This window comes from Tachysurus fulvidraco, chromosome 7, assembly GCF_022655615.1.
Source record: "Tachysurus fulvidraco isolate hzauxx_2018 chromosome 7, HZAU_PFXX_2.0, whole genome shotgun sequence".
Classification (NCBI taxonomy): Eukaryota; Metazoa; Chordata; class Actinopteri; order Siluriformes; family Bagridae; genus Tachysurus; species Tachysurus fulvidraco.
The window spans coordinates 28,323,353-28,339,782 of NC_062524.1; the positions used below are offsets into that span (position 1 = coordinate 28,323,353).

General features: G+C 38.0%; 5 protein-coding genes across 6 annotated transcripts in view; 4 read left to right on the plus strand and 1 right to left on the minus strand.

Moving 5' to 3' along the window:
• LOC113649943 (natural killer cell receptor 2B4-like) overlaps positions 1 to 16,430 on the plus strand; it is a 469,259-nt gene that overhangs the window by 254,258 nt on the left and 198,571 nt on the right. The window lies entirely within an intron of this gene.
• LOC113649997 overlaps positions 1 to 16,430 on the minus strand; it is a 174,692-nt gene that overhangs the window by 99,376 nt on the left and 58,886 nt on the right. The window lies entirely within an intron of this gene.
• Positions 3,658 to 6,272, plus strand: LOC113649942 (signaling lymphocytic activation molecule). Its single transcript, XM_027157920.2, has 6 exons — positions 3,658 to 4,524; positions 4,606 to 4,941; positions 5,202 to 5,489; positions 5,605 to 5,717; positions 5,808 to 5,882; positions 6,009 to 6,272. The coding sequence occupies exons 1-6, from the start codon at positions 4,440 to 4,442 to the stop codon at positions 6,084 to 6,086; spliced, it is 975 nt and encodes a 324-aa protein (XP_027013721.2). The 5' UTR covers positions 3,658 to 4,439; the 3' UTR covers positions 6,087 to 6,272.
• LOC113649938 lies at positions 10,049 to 12,516 on the plus strand. Of its 2 annotated transcripts, none has more exons than XM_027157915.2 (2): positions 10,049 to 10,210; positions 11,092 to 12,516. In XM_027157915.2, exon 2 carries the CDS (start codon positions 11,104 to 11,106, stop codon positions 12,136 to 12,138), a length of 1,035 nt encoding a protein of 344 aa, XP_027013716.2. In that variant the 5' UTR covers positions 10,049 to 10,210; positions 11,092 to 11,103; the 3' UTR covers positions 12,139 to 12,516. The 2 variants fall into 2 exon arrangements, with proteins under 2 accessions (XP_027013716.2, XP_047671837.1); XM_047815881.1 differs by lacking the exon at positions 10,049 to 10,210 and adding an exon at positions 10,384 to 10,537.
• On the plus strand, positions 12,949 to 14,246 carry LOC125145137 (signaling lymphocytic activation molecule-like). The gene is made up of 4 exons (XM_047815968.1): positions 12,949 to 13,251; positions 13,516 to 13,803; positions 13,924 to 14,036; positions 14,127 to 14,246. Exons 1-4 carry the CDS (start codon positions 13,194 to 13,196, stop codon positions 14,229 to 14,231), a joined length of 564 nt encoding a protein of 187 aa, XP_047671924.1. The 5' UTR covers positions 12,949 to 13,193; the 3' UTR covers positions 14,232 to 14,246.

Sequence of the window (16,430 nt, forward strand, 5' to 3'; positions counted from 1 at the left end):
ATCCCGAGAGGGAGGGATACATGGGTAGAGCCTTGCGACTATGACATGCTCTGAGAGTGGGACTCAAGGTGAGAACTGGGGTCTACCAACAAAAGAAGGGTATGAAGCCTGAGAAGCATAACCCTTGTGTTCATTTGTGGGATTGAAAAGAAAAATGACTGCTCCTGAGTCAGAGATGAAATGGTCTCTAGAGTAGTAAATCAAAGAAATAGTTTTGGGCACTAACATCATGAGCCAAGCAGCCTTTGGCAGAGAGGCTAGCCGAATGTCCTCTATGACTGAAAGGATGGAAACCCCATGAGGGAACCAAGAAATGCCAGCTGTGAGGCCAGAGGCTCGAACTGTGAGGGGAATATGCCCTATGTCCTATTCTGCAGATGCGAGAAAAGTTCATCCTGGAGAAACAAGGCTTGGTCTTTGCCAACAACAGTGAGCAGCAAAACCTCAAACAAGAAGGAAGGAGACAAACTGGATTCTGTAGTATTATCCTACATTATCCAGAACCCGCTGTGACACACCCTGCAGAAGCTTTCACGCTGCCAGGTGGTCTGAGAGAGGTGCTAGCCTCTCGCTGTTCACACTTAGCCTAGTGCCCTTAAACAAAAAGCTGGCAGGGGCTAATTCAGAAGGTCATGACACATAAGGAAGCACCTCAAAGTCTGATGCAGACAATAATAATCCCACATTCAGTTCAGGAAAAATTGCAAAGTGAGCTCCCGTTGCCAAAGCGAAGGAATTGGATTTAAGTGCTTGGCTGGAAAACAGAAACAAAAGCGCACAACAACGCACATTTTTTTAAGTTGCCTTCACCAGCATAAATGCCACTGGCTCTTTTAGGAAGCAATTCAGTGGCAGAACGATCATTGTTGAACACATCAAGTTCCGATATTTCTGGTATTTCTTATTCTGATTCCCAATTCCAGTCGAAACGGAGACATTCGAGTCAGCAAAAAGGACTCAACTGTAAAGGGAACGAGATGCTGCGTCGCTGGCCATACTCGGGGCATCCACTAGCGATTCCATTAGACAATAGTAGCTGGAGTAATGTGACTTAGAAGTCGTGTATAGTCTTGCTGTCTTGCTCCGCTTTGTCCCATGAGCTCCTTAGCCAATCGATTAGCATGATTTTACACAGAGCTTCAGACGCCGCTTCCTAAGGAGCATTCCCATAGTGTCAGCCATGACGGAGTGTCTTGTTACCTTCTCAGGAAACCAGGTTACATGCATAACTTGTTGTAGTTTTAATTTATGAGCAATACAGCGTTTGAAACAGAGCATAAAGTAAATCATGATCAGACATCAAGGCATTTATTAAGAATCTTTCAGAATTTTTTACTTACACTCTGTAACCAACAACTAAATATTTTTTATTTAATCTTTAAATTGAACCGGATCTAAAAGAGTAATATGTCCAGTTTAACCTGAGGGGCTTTTTTTTTTTTTTTTTAACCTGATCCCACGCAAAGGAGCTGTGCGTACACACATTCTGGATACAAAGGGAATTGGCGACACAGATGGTGAGGTCGTGAACTGAAGTTAGATTGTAGAAAATATATGTGGGAAGAACGATTATAAGAATTATTCATTCATTCATTCATTTTCTACCGCTTGTCCGAACTTCTCGGGTCACGGGGAGCCTGTGTCTATCTCAGGCGTTTAATTTATTTAATTTTAATTTTCACTCCATTTCATACGTTATATCCACATTATCATGAAGATTAAATCCAACAGTGTTATTTGTGCCAATTGTTTTAGGCTATATACATCTAGTAACATCCAAACGTAATTCAAAATGTATTTAAAAAAATAATAATAATAATCAGCGCTGTCTTACAGTCACATTGTCCACAACGGGAGCGCAGGAGGAGATGGCGCAACTAGCTACAGAATAGCATGAAATACCCTTTTATTAGAGAACTGCAGAACACAGTGTAAAAACTAAATATTTTCCTCAATGTACATATATCATAAAATGTCAAAGTCTGCAAATACAGTCATGAAGCACAATCGCTACTCATCATCGGTCCTAACTATTACGGTGTTCATTACAAAACCGTCATGAAGAAGCATGTGCTCACTATAACATTTTCGTCTTAAATTTTCGCCCACAAATTAATTCTGTGATATTGTCAAAGTGTTAGCGGTCTAATTGCTAAAAACATATAAATCCTCCGGCGACCCGAGTATGTAATGGGTCTTACGCCATTACGCCAATGGCAGAATAAGGAGAGAAGGAGTTTTCAGGGACCATGGTGATGACTGGCTAATAAGCCGATTTAGATTCCCTAGAGCTGTGCTCTTGGATCTATGTGCTGAATTGGGTCCAGTATTGTATTCCCAGTCCAAATACAAGTCCTCACCACTCTGGGGTTCTTGGCAACCGGCTGTTTCCAGCGGAAATTGGCAGACAGGTAAATTATTTATATAAAAAAAAACTATAAGTAATCCTTAACTTTGTGTCTAAGACTTTTTTGTATATGAAATAATTCTACTGGAATCTATCATTTCACCCTATAGGTCTGGTATATCACAGCCGTCCCTGAGTGCCATAATATCTGTGGTTTTGAATGGTATACTTAATATGGGTAGTCGATACATCAGGTTCCCCTACACTGTGCGAGAACAGGCGGAAATTAAAATGCAATTTGCAGCAATGTCTGGTTTCCCAAATGTAATCGGCGCAATTGACTGCACTCATGTTGCTATAAAGGCACCATCTGAAAATGAATTTGCTTACGTTTAACAGTATTAAAAAGTAGAAACTGTAACAATTTTGTTTTTAATATAAATATAACAATGTTGCTTTTAATATAATTATAACCTGCAGGCGACAGTGACTCCCCCCTGAGACACTGACTCCTCACCCCATTTTTAAACACGCAGAGGATTATAACGACGTCCACTCTCGTGATTTGCATTGACTATTTATGGTTAAAATTGGCGTGTACAGGGCGGGATTTGAGGCTGGTTCACGTACACACGTCTGCGGGTGATCTGTGATTTATAAAGGGAACATTGCTTACAGGTGTGCGTACGCACGGTTTTATAAATCGCAATTTTTTTGGGCGTACGCCATTTTTGGCTTTTAGTAGGGATCCTACGCACAGTTTTATAAATGAGACCCCAGGTCTAAATGCCCTCCGAAACATTTTTGAGACGGATATAAATCCGATCGTTCAAACCCCTTCAGGAGGTGGTCTGGGACGCATTACAGAAACTGGACAGGTGTAAATGAATGTGGTTGTTCAAGCCAGATACGTCAGCGCTATAATTCTCCCAAACGGAAGTACGTCACTCGCAGGTGACTCGTGAGTCGCGCATCGCGCCAGAAACAAATACGTTTTGGGCGGCAGCAGAAAGAGCGGATTGATATCCGATTCGCCAAGACGCGTTTATGTGGCCTAATGTAAATGGAACAGTTTTAACAAATCAGATATCTATGGGATCAGAGACAACACAAAGTGACCGGGTGTAAAAAGGCCGTAAGTCACATTTAAAGATCCATGTTGCATATTTTACACCCTAAACTGAGCTAATAATCTTAAAGATGTTAAAAATGAACTTTTGGCTTTGTTTAAAGCTGCACACATTGTGTATGGGTCAGAATAATTGCAGCCTTCATCATATCGAGCAAAGCTTATCATTTATTTGCACACATCCAGAAGTGGACAGATTCGTTTTAAGTCTATTTTTATTTCTACATTTTATGTGAACAAAGATCAGATAATTAGACACAGATTCACATGTAGCTCATGTGTTTTTAATGAACAACTACCAAAGACACACAAAACTATTAGCAGAGAACAGAAATAACAGAGTGACAGTTGTTCTAGTTATTGTAGAGGTTTGTGGTTTGTTCTCAGTGTTCAGCTCTCCATCTCACACAGTAAAGGGGAAGTGGTGATGGACGACTACACTGTAAAATCATAACTTCATGCTTTTACAAGTACTAAAATCTGCAGAATCTAATCGAAAAGTTAAGGCAAAGACACAAATCTCTGGATGTAGATAAAAAAAAATGTTATTATACTCATTTAAAATTTCACATATAAGAATGAAACCTGTGACATCATGGCTACCTGAGGGTGTACAAACTTATACTCAGTTCAGTCTTCAGTTCTAATAAACTTTACTGAAATTACACTGTTACTTGTTAGAATTCTTAGATCTTGTAAATGTAATTTATTCCAACAAAGAGGAGAGAATTTTAAACCTTATTTCCACTAAATAGATCTAAAAAAGTTGTTTCATACCAATCACACGTCTCCATTGGTGAGAGAAAAGTGTGTAGTGAGCGTGTAGAGACTGAACACACTGAGACAGGACTTCCGCCCAGCACTCTGATGAATGTGGGACAGTAAAGACGCTAAACTAACAGTAAGGGAAGGTCGTGAACAGCAGCAACACAACTGCACTGAACACAACGTTCTTCACTGATAATGACGTCGAGGAGAAACAGGAACATGCTGGTGAATATTGTAGCAGAAATCAGGACTCTCAGGACTCTTCTTCTCCTGCTGTGCTGTAAGTTTGTGTTTTTCCTTCACAATCACACATCACAGTATAGTTTGTGACTGAAATGATGAAGCTGAAGCTGTGATGCAGGTTTACTGTGTGAAGCTGGAGACGAGACGGTCACACTGCAGGAAGTGGAAGGAACCACTATAACTCTCCATACTGGGATAACTGGGATTCAGAGGGATGCTCATATAGTTTGGTTTTATGGACCTGAGAAAGCAAAGAAAAAGATATTGAACAGTCAGGTGTTTAAAGGAGAAACTGTTACAGACATCAGTGAGAGATTTAAAGAGCGACTGCAGCTGGACAGAATCAGTGGAGCTTTAACCATCAGGAACATCAGCAGAACTGATTCTGGAGTTTATTTATTACAAGTCATCACTGAACATCTCTCATCTAGGACTTTCAGTGTCAGTGTTTATGGTGAGTAAAAGTGTTTCATGTCTCCTTCATGTCCGTGTTCAGTCTCATAACTTCATAATTACACTGAGACACCTAGGAGTCATGAGGAATAAACTGGGAATCCGGCTGTGGAATAATCCTGGAAAATGATCTTCTACACTGAGTGAGAATTCTGCTGATGACCTGCTGTTTAAATGTCTGAGCAGATAAGAAGTAGAATTAAACAGTGGCTTTCATTCTGCTTCATGTGACTAAAGTATTTAATGTGTTTGTGTTTTTAGCTCCAGTATCAACTCCAGTAATAATAAATGAAAGAGGAAAGCGAAGTGTGATTTCCACAGAGTCGTGTTTCCTCCTGTGTTCTGTGGAGAATGGAGAAGATGTGAAGTTATCCTGGTACAGAGAGAATGAGAGAATCTCCATCACCAATAACACAGATCTCAGTGTTCCCCTCAATCTCCCACTTCAAATACAACACAATGACATTAACACTTACATCTGTGTGTCTGCAAACCCTGTCAGCAATAAAACAACTTCTCTCATCATCACACAGCTCTGTGACGTCTCAGGTACGTCAGTGAGTCTAAACTCATATCACTTTACTGTAGAAAAGAATAATGAATATTCATGATGGAGTGATCTGATTGGTCAGATATACTGTTTATTATATCATAATATTCACAGACAAATCTGATGATTCTCCTTCACTGCTTCCTGTCCTTATATCAGCTGGAGTTTTCCTGCTACTAATACTAACAGGATTTGTGTGGGTTTGGCTAAAAAGAAAACACAACAAGGTCAGAAAATGCATCTTTCTGTTCCGGTGTTTAGTTTAGTTTGTACATTTCCCATGTTCAAGACAATGAATCTGATTTTTTTCTCTTTAGGTCCTAAAGAAACTTGAGGAAGTGACTTTCACTGAGGTGACAATTACAGCTCACAGTGCAGAGAGAGTTAAAAAGGTAAACATCCAAATCAAACTGTTCAAATAATCATGATGTGAAATGTGTTAGTGAGTTTAACCTTAAAGAAAAATCACAAAGTCTCAACCTGATTCAGATACTGAAATATACTGCTGTGTCTTACAGGAAGAAAAGTCCAGAATAACAGATGGTCAAGAGCTGAATACCTTCATGATGTACTCAGCTGTGGAGACACTGACATAATTCAGTACATACTTATTTATCAAAAAGAACATTAAATGATAATTAATCAAATTCTTTTATAGGTCACTGATCTATAATTCATTTATATTTAATAACCTTTGAATATTGGAGTTTGGATTAAAAAATAATAACATTCTCGATCTGTGTACTTCATTAAACTACAAATAAAAACAGTTTGCTCTTCAAGTAGGAGTTTTGTAATTAATTTATTTATGTAACACTGTTATTGCTGCTATGTGCAATACCAACAGTGACCACAAGGTGGTAGATCAGAAAGCAGATCCTTTTTATGAGTTGATCAGGTGTGTGTCTGTGTGTTTAGATTGATTACTTCAATAGATCATAGGTGAAGACTAAATTTGTTGTTAAAAATGAGATCTGTCTATAAACCAAAGCCCACCACAGAAAGAAGCTGAAAAACAAGCCAGGAAAAGCTACAGAAAAGATGAATGGAGCAGGTTGATGATGTCAGAGTTATTGTCAGGGTACTCTGTCTCCATCAGATGCTCAGGTCACCTATGAGGGTGAAGTCTGAGGGTTTACATTACAGACTGTCACAAGATGTCTGACTCCAAAACTCTGACTAGATCTGAGTTTTCTCTGACTCTAACTTTGACTCCTCTGTGTCTCTGCTGTGACTCCTCTGTGTCTCTGCATATGAAGAGTTGAAAAATAGAAACAAACACTATTTAATATGTATAAATGTTATATATGCATAAAATATTTTTTTAGTTTCTATTTGAAATCTTTGCTGTAAATTAACAAAGTGAGTGTGTGTTAAAGCAAGAAAAGCATTAAGAAGCATTCTGATTTGGCAATAACAACAACTTATATAATGGTTATATATGTGGATTTATTATTAACAGCAGGATGTAAAAACTGAAACTGCCCTAATAAACAAACTGCCCCCCACACTCCAAAACCCCCTCACAATTTTTGCCAGTGATTGTAAACCTACCAGCTATGGGTTTTCTTCTCACATGTTTCTTGTTTTCTTTTTTTACTTTTTCAAATGTAAGCATTTTAGGTTATGACAAAAATTGCTGATATTTCTGGTACATATGAATTTAACTCTTATGCTAACAATGACGAGGCCGATCGGACGAGAGACAGTGTTTACACAGCACTAATAAAACACCTGGAACTTAGCCTGTGGGTCTGCATTTACTGTAACTGGGGGTTTAACTTGAATTCTGAGTCGGTTTACTCAGTTAAAGTATTAAAAAGCTTCCTTATGAGGCAATAACAAAAACAATAACAGTCATTTTTCTGAAAAACTTAAATGGTTATTTATAAATGAATAAATAGATACCACAGAATCTGGTCCCAGGAGTGGCTGAGTGAGACTCTCCTCTTCTGATAAGCTGCTATAAAAACAGCTCTTCTTCTGTCTTTAGGAGACAACACTGTCTGTGGTTCTACATCCAACAGGTGAGTGTTGAGCAGAAGTGAGATTTTACATGCAGTAAAAGTGTAATTCTAGATCATCTACCTTTACCAGTTAGCTTCTGAAACTATCCTGTGATGTATTTAGTTTATTTTCTATAACAGCAGCTCTGACATGAGCGCAGCTGCAAATCACTGCTTTATATTAATGCACTTGTTATAGCTAATTATTGTTTCTATAGCAACAGCTCATTCATAGAGTTAGGGAATGGTGGCATGTAAGCAAATGTATGTATTATATGATTTTAATATTTATTGGAAGGTGAGATGGTAAACTTATGATGTGTTTTTTGTCTTTTTTTTCTTTGCAGAAAAATACTGTAATGGTCGAAGGAAAAAAAACTCACCCAGATCCTCATGTGCATCATTTTACTTGCCCAACTCTGCTGAACAACGATCTAAATTATAGAACTTCCAAGTATCATCAGTTGTGTTACGCCGACTGTCGACTGTATAAAAACGACTACTACTGGTGTAACACTAAAAATGGCTGGATTACTGCTCGTTAAATCCGAACACCGATTATAAAGGCAACGAGTGTAAAGATGACCATCGTATGGTAAAAATTACTACTGGTGATATACAAAGACTGGGAGTTGGGATTACTGTGGAAAAGTGGAGCCCAGAACAGTGCTGTATAGAAGTTCGATTTATCAGAGTGAGTGCAGGGACGAGTGTTCCTATGATGAGTCAAAGTCATACTACTGATGCAACACAGATAATGGGTGCTCTTCAAAACTTGATGTCACGTACAAAAATGAGCCGTGCCTATCCGATCACTCCTGTGACACCCATGGCATGGACTACTCTTGGTGCTGGAAAAACTCAGGCTGGGACTATTGTGGCACTATTGAGACCAGCAATAATTGCAGATCCATTGGACGTAGGAAAAGACGAGCTAATAATAGAGCAAAGTGTACTACGAGCAGAATTATAGAAGAGATCTGTACTGAGACTGACCAGAACAGAAGGGTGATTCATATTACTGCAGAGCCTAATTTTAATGCAATACAAGATGGAGGAAACTTGAGGAACGAAATAACATGCTTAATTTCAAGCTGGATCAATGGTTTCCTGCGCAATCAGCGCAGGACCCTCATCAATACACGATACCTTCGCATTGACAACCAGGGGATGGTGAAAAGAAATAATCAGCGTTACTACAACCTCCAAATTCTGGTGAACATACATCGCCAAAAAGGAAGGAGCACTACAGTGGCCCAGGTGCTAATTCCAGAAAATGAAGATGTTCCAGAAATTTATGTCCAGAAAGCTTTTAATGAGAGCGTCTGCCGACATGCCAGGGTTTTTGTGGATGTGATCTGAATTCCGATTAGGCGTGGACAAAACTGTGAGCAAAGATGCAGTTGATTTGCAGACAATGATTTAACTTTTGCTTGTTGCCTGAAGCAGAAGAACCACAGCAAGCTATTACTTTTGAACAGATTTGATTTACTTTAGATTTGATTGTGTAGAAATATGTAGATCCTGTTTAATGACCCCTATAACCACATCACTGAGAAAGTGGCATGAGCTGGTGATGAGTACACAGATTCCATTGACTCAAAGGGGAACATCTCATGTTTTAGCTTCAGGCAACAGAGAAATGTACTGAATTATTATCTATTAATAAAAATCTTTGCTGATGTTGGCTACCTGCAAAAATATTTTTAAAAATGTACAATTTCTATATAATTCTTTTAGAATAAAACAAAATGAACTGCTATATTTCTCCAGGTCCTATGATGGCCATAGAGTTAGCATTAGCCAGATGTAACAATGGAAATTTTCTTTCATATATCACTCCGCTGATCATTTCTGCAGACTTAATAATTTATTAGTCTGACGTTTCACACTGTACATATGTAAACTGAGCAGATACGAATCCAAATCCAATATCCAATACATACATTTTTTATTTTTTTATTTTCTTTTCTTATCTTTTCTGTTCTTTTCTTTTCTTTTCTTTTCATCATCCCAATGCAGGTCAGACGTGCACTTTTATTTACACAGTGTTAATAAACACCCAGTCCTTGGCAAGTTGGTGTGGACTTACGGTAATAAAGTTTAACTTGAATTTTTGCCAGTGATTGTAGACGTACAGTAGCAGCTCTGTGTCTTTGAAAACCAGCATCTCTTCTCACATGTAAGCATTTTAGGTTATGACAAAAATTGCTGACATTTCTGGTACATATGATTTTAACTCTTATGCTAACCATGACAAGGCACATCTGACGAGAGACAGTGTTTACACAGCGCTGAAAAACACCTGGAACTTAGCCTGTAGGTCTGCATTTACTGTAACTGGGGTTTAATTGAATTTTTGCCAGAAAAAAAAGTTTGAGTTTACTCAGTTAAAGCATGAAAAGTATTAAAACGTTTCCTTATGAGGCAAAAACAAGAAAAATGATTTTTCTGACCAACTTAATAATGTCTTTAATGTAAGTATTTAACATCAGCAGGTCAAAATCCTCAACAAATTTGTGTGTTTTTTGTACATGTCTGTGTGCAGGTTGATTCCAGGCCAGAGTTTGCAAGCTGCCCTAGCCTGTCCTGATCCTGCCGCCATATTGTCACTAATGGTCTATATAAAGAGAAAGCAGAAGAAGAACGAGGAGGGTGTCATTAGTAGTGGTGGTTTGTTGTTGGCGTTGTGGTAATTGGATTATTGTGGTTTTGTGAGTATTCTGGTATTGACTTCTGCCTGTTTTTTTCACTCTGAGCTTGAGTGACCCTTTGGATTTGTTGCTGTGTTGCACTTTTGTATATATATATATATATATATTAAAGACATTATTAAGTTGGTCAGAAAAATAATTTTTCTTGTTTTTGCCTCATAAGGAACCGTTTTAATACTTTTCATATATTACTGTACAAGTGTCACTGTTTCACTGGCAGTAGGGGTGCGGCTGCCTTTTTTCTTTGGGAGTGGGTTCCTTTTTCCCCTGTGTGTTTGGTAGGGAGTTAGGGAAGTTCCCCTGTATTTTTCTTTTCTTTGCTTTCAGGTAAGCATAGTTATCTCACTATGAGACCTTTTTTTTGTTTATTATTTTGGCCTGTGCCCACCTTGAAGAGACGCCTGTGTACTGTTGGCTGTATAAATATTCTTTATATCTGTAAATGCCCTTACCTACAAATTCTACCTTGTGTGGTTTCTTGTGGTATTTTTAAAGATATACAATCACTGAATCCCGAGCTTTAACGCTGTGCAGCCCAACCCTAGACTGGGTTGTAACAATATGCAGTGAAAGTGTAATTCTAGATCATCTACCTTTACCAGTTAGCTTCTGAAACTATGCTGTGATGTATTTAGTTTATTTAACAGCAGCTCTGACATGAGCGCAGCTGCAAATCACAGCTTTATATCAATGCCCTTGTTATCGCTAATTATTGTTTCTATAGCAACGGCTCATTCATAGAGTTGCGAATGGTGGCATGTAATAAAATCCATTTATTATTTAATATGAACAGAAGATGTTATTTATTATTTTAATATTTACTGGAAGGTGAGATGGTAAACGTACAATGTGGTTTTTGGTCTTTTCTTTTCTCTCTGCAGTAAAACACCAAAATGGGTAAAGGACTAAAATTCACCCTGATCCTCATGTCCATCATTTTCCTCAGCCAACTCTGCTGGACCCAGGAAGATGAAGAATTTTACAATCATTACACTTCCCAGTATAGGCAGTTGTGTCAAGATGCTTGCCTAATGCATGGAGAGAATTACTACTGGTGCAACACTTACCAGGGCTGGGATTACTGCTCGTTAAAGGAGAACAATGACTATAAAGGCAATGAGTGTGAAGATGACCATCCTTGTGACCTGCATTGTACTGATTACTACTGGTGCTATACAAAGACTGGGGGGTGGGATTATTGTGGAAAAGTGACACCCAAAAAAGAGAAAAGTAAACAAATTTTTAAAGGTTCACATTATCTGCATGATTGCATGGACGAATGTTCCTACGACATGTCAAAGTCATACTACAGGTGCTACACAGATAAAGGGTGGGACTTTTGCTCTCCAACACCTGATGTCACGTACAAGGGTGAGTTGTGCCAATCCGGTCACCCGTGTAACACCTATGGCCGTGACTACTCCTGGTGCAGGACAGTCTCAGGCTCGGACTACTGTGGCATCGTTGAGGACATCACAATTTGTGACACAAATTCTGGTCACATAAATGAGACTTGTTTTATTGAAGAGAACAGAATGATGATCAAGCTGAAGCCAGAGTTGGATCCTGAAGCAATAGCAGAGGGAAGAAAATGGAGTAAAGAGATATCACAAATAATTGCACACTGGAACAACAGTTACCTACACGATGACAGCAAGTCCAATGTCATCACTACAAATAACCTTCGTCTTGATCTACAGGGGTTGGTGCTAAGGGATAATTTGTCTTATTATGGCCTACAAATTGAGATGAACATGCATCGTGACGAACACAAGAGTTCCATAGTTGCTGAGGTGTTCTTACCACAGAAAGTCATTCCAGAAAGACATGTCCATAGGGCCATTATTGAGAGCTTCTGTAACCGTGCCAGGGTTTTTGTGACTTTCAGCACCAGTTCTGGTAGTGAGGATAACTGTGTCTTACTGTAATCCCATCCGAAGATATTGATTAATGAACATTGTGTCGTAATCAAAAACTAAGCTGTAGATTTGCATTCAGTGAAATTTGCTTAAGCAACATTTAATATTTAAACCTCTGCTTGCTGCCTGAAGCTGAAGAACCACAGCATGCTTTTATGTTTGAAGCGATTTGATTTACTTTAGATTTGATTGTGTAGAAATATGTAGATCCTGTTTAATGACCCCTATAACCACATCACTGAGGAAGTGGCATGAGCTGATGATCAGTATACAGATTCCACTGAATCAAAGAGGAACATCTCATGTTTTAGCTTCAAGCAACAGAGAAATGTACTGAATGATTATCTATTAATAAAAATCTTTGCTGATGTTGGCTACCTGCAAAAATATTGTTCAAAATGTCCAATTTCTATCATTCAATTACAAAAAAATTAAATGAAATGCTAGTTCTAACATTCAGTCTGCTTTAAAATTACAAATTCATTACTTTCTCTTATTTAATAGTTGAAGAAGTCTGAATAATGATAATATAAAATGCTCTAAATTTGCTAAATAATCAGCAAATTTAGAGCATTTTATATTATCATTATTTAGATGTTTTTTTTGCACAGCATTAGGAATGAAACATTATTAAGATCATGAGCTAAAGGAGGCTACATGCTACTTTATATACATGATGTCTGTGCTTTAAAAGTTTATTACATTTCATTAGTCCAGATCAACTTCTGAATATATTAATTATTTCTTCGTGCTTAACCAAGATAGTCCTCAACTTTTAATCTGTTAATGTACCAACAATTTGTAAAACTAGGATAGTGATATATAGGTTAAAACATATTGCTTGATTAATGTTGTCTCAAACACTCACACGCACGCACGCGCGCACACACACACACACACGCGCGTGCGCACACACACACACACACGCACACACACACACACACTTTTTACTCATGGAAAAGGGAGCTCTGTACAAACATCTATAAATACATCAAGTTCACCCCAGAACAGGAAACTAATTAATTGTTTTCCCAGATTAGTGCTCAGTGAATCAGAGAGCAAAAATGGTTTTTGGTTTGAAATCAAAAGCGAAACGGTCTTATATGGAGTGTGGAGATAAAGGTGGGTGCGTTATAATTTTCTTCAAACTTTCTAATGTTTTTAATAAGCCGCAGCGCCCAAAATGTATCAGTCAGCACCGCTGTCTCTATGGGTTAGGGTTAGGGTTATAACCTAACCCTAACCCATACCATCAGGAACATCAGCAGAACTGATTCTGGAGTTTATTTATTACACGTCATCACAGTATGTCTCTCATATAGGACTTTCAGTGTCAGTGTTTATGGTGAGTAAAAGTGTTTCATGTCTCCTTCATGTCTGTTTTAGCTCTAGCATCAACTCCAGTAATAATAAATGAAAGAGGAAAGCGAAGTGTGATTTCCACAGAGTCGTGTTTCCGCCTGTGTTTTTTGGAGAATGGAGAAGATGTGAAGTTATCCTGGTACAGAGAGAATGAGAGAATCTCCATCACCAATAACACAGATCTCAGTGTTCCCCTCAATCTCCCACTTCAAATACAACACAATGACACTAACACTTACATCTGTGTGTCTGCAAACCCTGTCAGCAATAAAACAACTTCTCTCATCATCACACAGCTCTGTGACGTCTCAGGTACGTCAGTGAGTCTAAACTCTCATCACTTTACTGTAGTTAAGAAAAGAATAATGAATATTCATGATGGAGTGATCTGATTGGTCAGATATATTGTTGATTGTATCATAATTTTCACAGACAAATCTGATGATTCTCCTTCACTGCTTCCTGTCCTGATATCAGCTGGAGTTTTCCTGCTACTAATACTAACAGGATTTGTGTGGGTTTGGCTAAAAAGAAAAAACAACAAGGTCAGAAAATGCATCTTTCTGTTCCGTTGTTTAGTTTAGTTTGTACATTTCCCATGTTCAAGACAATTAATCTGATTTTTTTCTCTTTAGCTCCTAAAGAAACTTGAGGAAGTGGCTTTCACTGAGGTGACAATTACAGCTCACAGCGCAGAGAGAGTTAAAAAGGTAAACATCCAAATCAAACTGTTCAAATAATCATGATGTGAAATGTGTTAGTGAGTTTAACCTTAATGAAAAATCACAAAGTCTCAACCTGATTCAGATACTGAAATATACTGCTGTGTCTTACAGGAAGAAAAGTTCAGAATAACAGATGGTCAAGAGCTGAATATCTTCGTGATGTACTCAGCTGTGGAGACACTGACATAATTCTGTACATACTTATTTATCAAAAAGAACTTTACATGATAATTAATCAATTTCTTTTATAGGTCACTGATCTATAATTCATTTATATTTAATAACCTTTGAATCGTAGAGTTTGGATTAAAAATAATTATTCTCGATCTGTGTACTTCATTAAACTACAAATAAAAACAGTTTGCTCTTCAAGTAGGAGTTTTGTAATTAATTTATTTATGTAACACTGTTATTGCTGCTATGTGCAATACCAACACTGACCACAAGGTGGTAGCAGATCAGAAAGCAAATACTGATCATGAGCATGTGGAAATATTATTTCTGTTTGTTTGTTTGTTTGTTTGTTTGTTTGCTATCCACTGAAGACACTGACACCTAACTCTAACCCTAACCCTATGAGACGCCGATCATTTCCTGTGATATTTACTTCTAAATGTGTTAACCATCATGGCAGCTTTTATTTGAACCCTCCCACTTTTCATTTGATCAGAAACAGTGTGACTAATACAGGTGATTGACAGGTACTTCTTGTTGCTCAGGTGTGTGTCTGTGTGTTTAGATTGATTACTTCAATAGTTCATAGGTGAAGACTGAGTTTGTTGATAAAAATGAGAGCTGTCTATGAACCAAAGCCCACAACTGAAAGAAGCTGAAAAACAAGGCAGGAAAAGCTACAGAAAAGATGAATGGAGCAGGATGATGATGTCCGAGTTATTGTTAGGGTACTCTGTCTCCATCAGATGCTCGGGTGAAGTCTGAGGGTTTACAGTACACACTGGCAGAAGATCTCTGACTCCAAAACTCTGACTGGATCTGAGTTTTTTCTGACTCTAACTTTGACTCCTCAGTGTCTCTGCTCTGACTCCAACATTAGTCTTTATTCTTCTCTGTGACTCCACTCTGTTGTGTGGATTCCTCTACCTGCTCTGACTCCTATGTGACTCCTACAGTATGTGACACCTCTGTGACTCCTTTGTATCTCTGACTCTGCTGTGACTTTTCATTGATGTGTCCCTGACTCCTTTGTAACTCTGTTATGACTCAGTGACTACTTTGACTCTTCTGTGACTCTGTTATTACTCTGTGCTGTGACTCCTGTGTGACCCCTGTGTAAGTCTCTGGCTCTCCTGGTACTCATTTGACTGTGACTTCTCTAGGTCATGTAAATAACTGTGTGACATTTGTGTCATCATTTTTTTTTATGGACTTTATCTATTTTGTCTGTTTTTATATTTATACTGTTCCTTTTTTACTTTTTATTTTTAATGGATTTTGTATTTATTATATAGACATGATCTTTATTTGAGTTTTGACATTGTACAGTTTTATTAAATTTCAGTTTTATTACTGATGTAATTATAATGACGTACATGTCCCTTAGTGACACATCTTTTTGGATTGTGTAGGAAACCCGTCCACAATGCCACTAAGTAATGTGTCCTAGTTTGCACGGGTTTGTTTTGAAAACACAAGATCAACTATCAGACTTGGTCTTACCTTGAACGCAGGTGTCCTTCGAAATCCCTTGGTCTTCTAACAAAGGATCCTCTTCAAGTTCTTCTACCTAATCTATTGTTTAAATCTTTAAATGAAGGAGGCAGACTTGGACCTTTTTGTGTTTTCAGGACCCTCCCAATGGGAGGCCTTGTTTTTATTAAAAGTAATGTAATACAGATAAATGTGTGTGATATATGTAAAATAAAATAAATTTACAAATAAAATCTTCAAATAATCAAACAGTATTAGAATAAGTAAAAGTAATTAAGATGCAAAGATTATAACAAACCAAGAAACACCCTCCAAGTGTAAACTTGCGTTTGTTCAATGATGCACCCAGAGTATAACATGCACTGAGCTTGTTTACATTAGAATGCACACACAATGTAATTCAAGGCGATCTTTTATACTTTCTGTATCATTAGTGTTGCCAGATGGATTTGGCTGTTGGGTTTGGTCCCGTTTGTGCCTTCTCGACGGCCAACATCTCGTCCCCCAACCATTTCTCATCTCCCAGACATATCTCGTCAGGGACTC